This window comes from Mesitornis unicolor, unplaced genomic scaffold (assembly GCF_000695765.1).
Source record: "Mesitornis unicolor isolate BGI_N332 unplaced genomic scaffold, ASM69576v1 scaffold21662, whole genome shotgun sequence".
In the NCBI taxonomy this organism is placed as follows: Eukaryota; Metazoa; Chordata; class Aves; order Mesitornithiformes; family Mesitornithidae; genus Mesitornis; species Mesitornis unicolor.
Window position 1 is genome coordinate 1 of NW_010171492.1, and position 10,151 is coordinate 10,151.

A 10,151-nucleotide genomic window follows, 5' to 3' on the forward strand; every position below is an offset into this window, starting at 1 on the left:
GGCCCCCGCACTGCCGTGCTCGGAGCCGCTTTGTCCGAGCGGTCCTGGGGCGCGCCAGCGCTGGACGGCAGCGGGGCCACCGAAAAGTCTGCTGGAAGTGGGTTAATCTAGCGAGGCACCGCGGGAGGGGGCGATTATCCTCTCTAAGTACCTCGGCGGCGTTAACGCGGGGGAGGACTGCTCTGGCGGGCTGCAGGACACGGTGCGGGACACGGGGACCTTCCTGGCTGGTTCCTGTGGGGCTGCGGGCAAACGACCAAGCGCTCGTAAAGTCCCCTTGGTGCCCGTGTTCCTCACCTTCAGCGTTGTGCTCCTGCAGGCAGGAAAACTTGTCGTATTCCGCAGTTAATTTGCTGGTTTTTTCATGCAGAAATACATAATTTGATTAGTCTGTGTGTTTTTGTGAAGGCTCATACTGTGCACCTAGGGAGCCTGTTTTATTTTAGCCCAGGTTTGTATTGTATCACTGGTACCACTAGCACCTGCAGCTGCCTTTTGCCTGGGCATTTTTTAAGGAGTTCCTTACCCCCTTGTACTGTGTCTCAGGAATAATATGTATTCTGGTTTGTGGCCATGTGAGAGTTTAGCCATGCAGCTCATAAAGTCGGGAAGATTTGCTCCTGATACAAACGGCTATTTTTGTAGTAGTTGACCTGTTGTATGCACTAATAAAAGCACAGTGTGAATTGCTGAGTTTTTCCAACATTAGTAGTGTATTAGCCCATCTTACGTGCATTTTGGCCAACATCTTACACACTTCACATGAGAATTCCATAGACACTGAGTGCTAGACAGTAAGTTAAAGAATGTGAGAAAAGAAGACACAAAACACCTTACAATGCTCAAAACACCATTCCCTCCCCAAGTAACATTCACTGGAAAACAATGAAATTGGTTTTGTCTTTACCAGTTACATTACTTTATCCTGGAATTTGATCTCAGTTATTTCATTTTTTTGAAGATTTTAATCACAAGTTTAGATTTACCCTAATTCCTACCTCATAAATTAAGAGGAAATTAGCGTGTCAGATGTTTTGGTACCCTACGTAGTGAATTGCTTGCTGTTTTCAGCAATGAAGTGTATCTGTTTTATCGTGAAAAGTTCTCTTCCCACTTGATTTCAGCTAGTCAGAATTGTTGTCAGTGTATGAAAATAAACATAATCATGTACATTTCAAAGTGGTTTCTCCTTCTTTACAGCAGTTATTATCCTGGTTATGAGCCAGTGCTTCATGTGTCAGAATTCTTCATTTTGAACTTTTATTAAAATAGCGCACCTAAGAAGATGTCCAGTACAGATCCCCTAACAAATACAGATAAAAAGTAAGTACTTTGTTTTCCACACTCAGAGGAGTACAACAATTACTGAATTGTAATACGAAAATTATTCCGGTTTCTACTAATGAAACTTCATGTTTTCATGAAGTCTTAAAGAAAAATAATACTGAAACAGTCTGAAGCAGTGTCTTAGAAAAGGTAATACCAATACCAGTGAATTTACACTTAAAAGGAAGAAGTAGCTCTTAAGCTTTTCATTAAGTTAATCAGCACTTGATTTGGACTTTCTGTGGCGATAAAACCCCGTGTAGAAATACCTTAATGCTCCTGCAACTATGAAAATGTACTTGTAAGGTATGTAGCAAAATCCTTCCTTGTACATGCAGAGTAACTACAGTAACATAAGGCACTGTATGGAGTTCTTTATAATTAATTACTTTTTCAGAATACTGTGTCTGCATGCTTTTAATGTTTTATATGTAGTGCTTTGGAACTATCTTTTACCAGTGCCATGGGATATATAATGGTAATTATATTCATTCTGTAAACTCTAATGTTATCCACTTAAAAGTTGGATCGGATTCTAAATGGCAAACTTGGATTCAGTCATGATTGAAAATTGTAACTCCAGACCCTTCCCAAACTGCTAGGTAACCATGCCTACGCTGTCATCAAAACCATAATTAAAAACAGGCACAAACAGCTCTTCCTGGACTGTCGTGTTTGCTGTGCTTGTGCAACAGAATTGAGCAGACTATTCAAAAGCATTGTCAAACAATTTAGCATAGATTTTTGAATCACATCACTTCATAAATAACTTGATTTTTTTGAAAAACAAATCCACAAAACATTAACAAAACCTAACTTGCTTTTTACTGGGATCTGAAGAAGCAAACACACTGCTTGTCTGATGGAAATACAGGGTATGTAATACAAAGATACATCTTTAAAACACAGGTTTGTGTAGAAGGTATTTTATATGAGTAGTTACTAGATCACTGTATTCCAAAGGCAGTTTTTCACATAGGAGATGACCATGAAAGGTGCATGTAACTGCGCTTCAGCTTCATGGGGATGGAAGACTATAATTTTCTATACTTATTTATTATTTTCTTTCTGGGAGACAGTATCTATGCACAATGCTTCAAGAATGTACTTGGTTATATGTTATTTTAGGTTTACCTAAACTTTATAGAATACCTTCTTTCTCTACACGAGGGATTAGCCTCAAACCATTCATGCTTCTCCACAATTACAACGTTGCTCAAGCTTTTTTCTCATCTATAACAGTAGACATGTTTTCTTTTAATCTTTATGACCTAACCAGCAAAATGTATTTTGAATAATTAGTGGGTTTGGATGGATCAGAAGTAAGCGTTTGTTCCTGCTATATGATACAGTGTTCTCTTGGCTGTGGTCATAGCATCATAATGAATTTTTACCTTTTAGGGTTAGTGACCCTGAAAGGCTGCGGTTGCATAATTGATTTGTATAGGATTCTTGTAAAAGACTTTTCTTTATAATAAAAAGACCTTGATAATTTTGTTTCCAAACATTCTGCAAATCTTTTTTGTCATTTGCGAAATTATCCTGTAATCCGTCTCAATTGCTGAAGCATTACAAAACTTCCTCTGGGAAAGGTGAGTCATAATTAATAATGTTGCCAGAATAGAAGAGTTTGCTAGCTATTTGAAAAAGAATCTTCGTTTGTTTGCTGCATAAAATAACAAATTATGTCTCTCAAAAAATTAGTCTTATTTATTCATACTGGGTCTTATGGGGGTTTAAGTTGTTACAGTATTCTTAGATCTTTCTGGAAGTAAAAAGTAATTTATGTTCCTGAATGTATTCTTGAAAGGCAGAGGACTTGCAAGAGAAGCAGTAATATTTTTCTATACGAGTCCTTTACAAGCATTAAAAGCAGCACAGCAGCAGAATTTTAAGGTGAAGAGGCATAGAAGCCTTGGGGATGAGTTCAGGAAGCTGAACAATGCATAGTTTACAGTGAAGAAGGGATGGAGGAGCAACTGTTTGAACAAGTGTTGTATTACTGATATTAACCAATAAAAAGAGGTGGGAGCAATAGGAAGCTTAATGCTGCTTTATATCTGCTTAAATTGTTGGGAAGTTTGTCATGCCTGGTTTAATAAAAATATTGTTTTGCTTTTTATTAATGGAAATGCATAACCTTGAGTCATACTTTTAACTGGAGGTGTGGGAGGTGTGTGTGTTTCTGTTGCAGAAAACATAGCACTGGATACAAGCTATGTCGATCTGAGTGATTTGTTTTGACAAATGTTCCTGATACTGATGCTTCAAATTGAATTCCACTGGTGTTAAGAACAGTGACAATTTTGTTGGAGAAAGGCTATTGGTATTTTACCTTCTGTAACCTTGCCTGGAGCAAATCTAGTTGATATGATGCTTAAAATATTGATATCTTTTCTTTCACTGGGCTGTAATGCCAGTAACACCCGCAGAGTCATACTGGTTGAGAAAAGACTACAAAGGGCCACGTTTTCGTCACTGAGTGGGTGTGAGCAATCCACATGATGCCAGTGGAGCTCTTCACATTTTGAGAACTGGGAAGGCTGCTTTACGTTCTCCCTTCCATCACTGATCTGGTCCTTAATGTGTGGTACCTGTACCCCTCTGCCCCTCTTGTGTGTATAGATTGCAGGCTCTAGAGATGGACCTCAGCGTGTGTGAACACCACGTAGCATGTTGCCTGTGAGGAAAAGGATCCTTTCCTCAGGACAAATACATGCTAATGAAACCACAGTCAGTACAACTTTAAAAGAAAAGAAGGAGCATGAGATAAGCAATAAGCATATGCCTTGCTGGCATAGCTGAGCTGTCCTGCTGTGCAGCTCTAGACGCTGACAGATGCTGTCTCATCGCAGGGTTACTCTCTGCTTTAGAGAGGATTCACCTTTCTACTTAAACACAGCCCTCCGTCAACACAGAATATTTGATTTTCTCTTTAAACTCTAATCTTTTTAAGATCCTTTAGAAAGAGGGGAAGTAATAGCAATAATGCAAGCCTGAAAGAAAATGGTAGTTAACCAAACTGATGTCAGGTGCTCAGAACTCCTGAAAATATGTACATCTCTGCAAGACCAAGTCTTGTAGCAGATGAAAGTCTTGCCTCTGGAAACAGTGATTTATTTTTTTTTTACTTTTTTCAACTAGATTATTCTCAGTGATTATATAAATTCACTGTTTGAATTTGCTTTCAAAAAAAAACCTGACGTGTCAGCTTCCCTTTCTAGAGAAACACATGTAACACAAGTTCTGTGTTAACTTTTGCCTGTTGTATACTGAAAGACTAAAAACCAAGTTAAAGCATGACGCAAGTCAATACCACGATTGAGAATGCAAAGTAATAGCATAATGGCATTTGTTTCATTAATGCTTTCAGTCTGTCTGCTTTGTTGGCTCTCCCTTTTTTTGTGTGGATGTACATAATCCAGTATGCTAGGAAGATTGCTTTAGAAAGGTCATGAGTTATTGCTTTTGACCTTGTTTGGAGGGAATGTGTAAATAACTTACTGAAAGAACATGAATAAATAAGTTTATTTTAATTATTTCATTTAGCTTCTGCTGCTAGATATAGATTGCATGATCACAGTCGTAGTAAGTGCAAGTAAACTTTCTCTCCTTTGCATTTTCTCTCTTTAAAGTTGCTATAAATTGCCATTTCAAGCAGAGAAAAAGTAAACGTTACCTCGAGAGGTGAATTAGTCCATGTGACGCAGAGGGTTTCAGAGAAGATTAAGTAGGCAGAGACACTCGTCTCGAGCTCTGTTTGGTTTCTTTTTAGTTAGTAGCAGAAATTGTAACCCTTATCCGGCTGAACTGAAACCTCCAGTGTATTTTGGTTGCTTTGCCATTGTCTGCGCTGCTGGACTGAAGAATGTCCCTGCTCTCGCCAGGAGATGAAGACGAACCAGAGCGTTTTGATGGTCTTTCTCTCTTATACTGGTATGCTTAGCCAGGTTCTGACGGCATTTTTCTAGTCTGTAATTGGGAAAAATACAGTAAAGATGATAATTTTAAAACTGTAGCAATTTTCAGCTTCTTTTTACTTTTCATACCAGCCAGAGTTTGTAATTCAGAATTTTGTTTATGCATCAAGTAATATCTATTTTGTAAGGGATGGGTGTTATTCTTCCACTGATATAGACAAATATTTGTTTGTGCGCATACATGACTAATAATTCCTCAGGAATGCAATTCAGAAGAATATCCTCAGCCATATGTTCTGATAAGGCTCTAGCAGATATAAAACATAAAGCTGTTGAATGTCCTTCTGCATGCTGGTAGAGAGTAATAGAAAAATGTACCAACAGTTTCATTTTAATCACCTTTACTAGAACATCTACACAAAATTATATGCACTTAGTCTACTAGCATTCCAGGACTTCAGTTGCTGTGTTGAGCATAATATTTTTTCAATAATTTCAGTGTAACAAAGTTATAGTGTACATTTTTATAGTCTTTGTTGTTTATTTCATCTATTGCCTCACATCGTTTCTTCTCAATGTGCTAGAGGCTTGCTTACAAAAATTTTTGCATGACTTCTTGAGGAATGAGCAGCAACATCTGGTTATTTAATTTGCATCTTTTTCTGCAAAGACCATTGAGATTATTTAAATTACTTTGCTAATTGGTTTAAAACTTATTTTCCTATTTATGCTGTTGAGCCTATTTTAGTTTTTGGGAAGTGTTCTAACATTTCTTGAATATTAAATAACAATAACATGAAATAAATGTTGGATGGGTGCTAAATCCAAGTCTTTATATAGTGAAACTGTGAAAGCCCCATGTATTTTGGTAGAACTGTGACAAGTTGATTGGCTTGAAGATCCATCTCTAAGTTATATGAAAGAAAAACTAACAGCGAAGGCTGGCAAGATGCAATATGCTAAACGAATTTGGGGAATTTGAAGATACTTGTCCTTACTTTGTATGTGATAAAGTAATTTTTAACTTCACGTATTGGAGGGATTTGGTCTTTAGAGCATGAACAATTGAATGTCTTGTAAGGGTGTCTGTTCAAGTGTCAGTCCTTTCTGACTGTAGTTGGCAACACCGTCATAATTTCACTGTTTTTAGAGATACCTTATTCCTCTCCATTGTGAATTATTGGTTTGTGTATTGTCTGTTATCCACTTGGTCAGGAAGGATGTCTTTAGAAAGTGTTACCTGTTATTTCTGGAAATGTGCATCCTTTCCTATTAAGTGTTCTGTGCCTAGATTTTATCATATTTCATGATCATTTTATATAGTAGTATATAGATAGGTTCTAGCATTTCTGGTGAACTCTCTTTTCCTCTGAAAAACTTTAGACTTAAAATCTGAGATTTGATCTTTTATGACTTCACAAAAGTAAACTTCTGTGCGAGGTTGAGGCAGCGTTTGTTCTTGCTTTTTTATTTTAACAAAAACCTGCTCTGTGAAAACTGCCGAGAGCACAGCAGAGCAGGAAACAGGACAGTCGTAATGAAAGACAGGGGAAAAAAGAATACTTGCTTATTTTAAAGATCAGTGTACCATGGCTAACTTTTCAAAGATGGAGACAAATCAGGACAGACCTGTAAAGAACATGACTACTCTGTTGTCTTTCAGCCTCAAAACAATTTAAATTCATGGCATAATTGAAGTGACAGTATGAGGCAGTAGTGCCAAATATTCTGCTGTTATAGTATAGAAGTAGTTTAGCAAAAATGTTTTGTTGGAGACAGAGCAGACTTAAGAATTTATTCTTCCTTCCAGACAGTGATTAAGTGAAAGCAGTTTGGTTCACTTTTAGCATCACAAAGTGTGCCTTGAGCTCTGTCATGTAATAGCAAGGTCATGTGTGGTCTTGTCAGTGGCCAAATATTCTACCGAGGTTTTATCGATTCTTTTTAGTCTGAAACAAATACCTCAAGAAATACCAAAGTGAAAATTATACGGTGTGTGAAGCATAGGCTTCCTGTTTGTTTCTAAAGCTCAATTGTTATGCCTGTTCTAATGGCCAGCCTTTCTAAAGCAAACACCAGTTTGTGAGTACTTGGGAATGTGAAGTTTTGGGACAAATTGTTACTTTTCAGAGCAAGTGCCTATCCCTTGATTAAAAAAAACCAAAACCAACTCATCTGGTTTCCTTACACAAAACTGAAATAACTAGGGTTGTTCTTTAGAAACTGGATCTTTTGTGTGGTGCTAGGATTTAGGAACGTTTGGACCGTCCGGATTTCTCTCTTCCCTCTGACATGGCACCTTCTGATGACACATACTCCAGCTTTTGCAGAAAAACCCAGTTTCAGCCATGGAGTTCAGGATGTTCACTGGATTTGGTTACGTGGGAGGATTTGGGTCACTATGTCCTCCACTTTGATCTTCTTTCCCCACTACTAATGAATTCTGGTTGTTCCATTTCATGTTACATCATGCTCTAGAAAATACAACTCGCTATCTAATATAGAACACGATGTAGGTCAATGCAGAAAAACCTAAGTGGTGCTTTTGCTTTTTTTGTAAAGGGATCTGGTGGGTCTTCTCCAAAAATGGTACACTGGAAGGACAAAGGAGCTATGATACAACTTGGATTTTTTAATAATAATTCATCTAAATTGAAATAAAAAATGGTAAAGGATAATTGGAATTGTTAACACTCGCAGTCTCAGAGCAGTATGCTGGTCGTGTTTGTGATGAAACTGTAAATTCAGGTTTCAAAACTTTAATTTTAATTTGAATTCTGACTTAGTTCTTTCCCATTATCAACTCCCTCCAAAATACTCATCTGCCTGTAGACAATTTCATGTGCCATCCTGGTATCTTGTCTTGGAGCGGGAGGGTGTACAGGGGAGCAAGCAATAGAGTTTGGAAAGAAGCCTTTTTTAAAACGGAGAAAGAAAACACTGTTGAGTGAAGAAACGAGAGACTATAGGGAAAAGATTATGGTCACAAAGAACCACCAAGTTACATGAAAATATTTCTGTATAGACTGTCTTAGCTGTGGTTTTGTTTTAATATTCATTGATCCAAGACATTATGATGTGCTTTTCTTGCCTAAATGCTAAGCTGGGCCAGGTTACAGGATTTTGTTTCTGTTTAATTCTACATATGCTTTATTTTACTTTATTATCTAATATTTGTTATGAGGAGATTGATTTTTCATTGAGGCCAAGGAGGGCCACAGAGGTATCAAACAATATGAAGTTATTAGTCATAGAAAACTGCTTTTGTTTTTTATTAGTGTTAAAAACATGATCACTGTAACTTCTGTATTAACATAGCTCTACATGCATTTCTGTAATTAGGGATTTAATGACTTCTATTTTATTCCTTAGGACTATTATGGGCCCTCATGGAATCAATCGAGCTGTTCACCGCATTTCTTTTTCTGATTGTCAAAATGGATTAGGTAATTAGATTGCATATTCTGTTGATTCAGAGTAAACCAAATCTAAAAACACCTGGTGAGCTTTTCCAGTTCACGCTGTCATGAATAGAAGTTTAATTTATCTGGCTTGTATGGATTTGACTGTAAATCCATTTAGCACAGTAGGTGGAATAACCAATTTCTTGCTTGTTTGTTCTGCAGGAGTTAAAATTATTGGAGGCTATCGGGCACAAACAGCAGAAGATTATGGGATTTTCATAAAAAGAATTCTACCTGGAGGGGTTGCTGCTGTAGATAGTAAGTAATTTTAGATTTTTTTCTTACAAACATGCTACATATAAAAATCTGTTAACATAAGTCTATTTTACTTCATGGATAAGGATATTTAAAATAACATGGTTTTGTTAGGATTCATGATGTTGTGACTTACTTTAAGATAGAGAAATGGAGCTTGGACCCTTCATGGGAAAACATTTTAATACTCTCAGTTCTTGAAAATATGTTGAAATCTAGATATGACTGGTGTGAAAGCAACTGTCAGTCTTTCAGCACTACTAAGTGTTGAGATGCTGAATCTCTTTTAATGCATAAGGGAGAAGAGTAGTGTTTCCTTTACAGAACCAGTATTTTTAATGAGTTCCAGTATATATATATATGTATTTTTATTTTTTTAAAGTGGTGGTTTACGTGTTCAGCATGGAAAGAACAAATTATACTATGCAGTGGTTGCGATAATAAAGTGACAGAATATACTTCTGTGTTAGGTCTGTATATGGACCCTAATCTGCTGAAAGTCATAAAGTTTTTTGGATTAGATAACATCAAATTGAAAGAAAAAGCCCTGTTTTATTGTTGTGGTACAATATGTTCACCATGTTTTTGTTGATTCATGCATTACTGTTGTTTTCATTACCAGGCCGTTTGCTCACTGGTGACCTAATTTTGGATGTCAATGGAGAAAAATTAATTGGAGTAACCAATGAAAGGTATGTTTGTAGTGATTACTAAATGTTTATTGGAGCTTGGAATATTATATGGGGTTGTTTTGGACTTTATCAACCACTAATTAAAAGAGCACAACCTCCACTGAGGTCTTCAGAGTTCAATTGGCAATTAGTTTTTCCTATAAATCTAATTCAGCAAAACTACAGTGGAAAAGTGACAGGACTTTATATGCTTTTATAATGACAGAATAAGGTAGTTTCTTAATGATGTAGAGTATCGTTGTAATGGGACAAGGAAGGAGAAAATTTTTAGGAAAATCTGTAGAACGTGTTGGATTTTTTCTGTGGCTGGATCAATGCAGCTTAGTGTTGGGGATGTAGGTTTAAAATGCATAGAAAAATTAAGTATATATGGCTGAGGGAAGTCCTGAGCAGTGAAGCATACCTGAGTGATAGTTTGGTGTAGGCTGTTAATCCTGAAGGAGGCCCAGGAAGGCTGGACCACGGAGAGATGGGGCCAAAAGGGAAGGGAAAGA

At 37.1% G+C, this 10,151-nt stretch overlaps 1 protein-coding gene across 1 annotated transcript in view; it reads left to right on the forward strand.

The window, feature by feature from the left end:
- Positions 1 to 1,285: 1,285 nt before the first annotated feature.
- LOC104537244 (syntaxin-binding protein 4-like) overlaps positions 1,286 to 10,151 on the forward strand; it is a gene marked incomplete at its 3' end in the record, with an annotated part of 32,891 nt that continues 24,025 nt past the window's right edge. Inside the window, exons 1-4 of the mRNA XM_010180065.1 lie at positions 1,286 to 1,323; positions 8,619 to 8,692; positions 8,873 to 8,968; positions 9,588 to 9,657. Coding sequence (XP_010178367.1) covers positions 1,286 to 1,323; positions 8,619 to 8,692; positions 8,873 to 8,968; positions 9,588 to 9,657 — 278 coding nt within the window. The remainder of the gene's footprint in view (positions 1,324 to 8,618; positions 8,693 to 8,872; positions 8,969 to 9,587; positions 9,658 to 10,151) is intronic.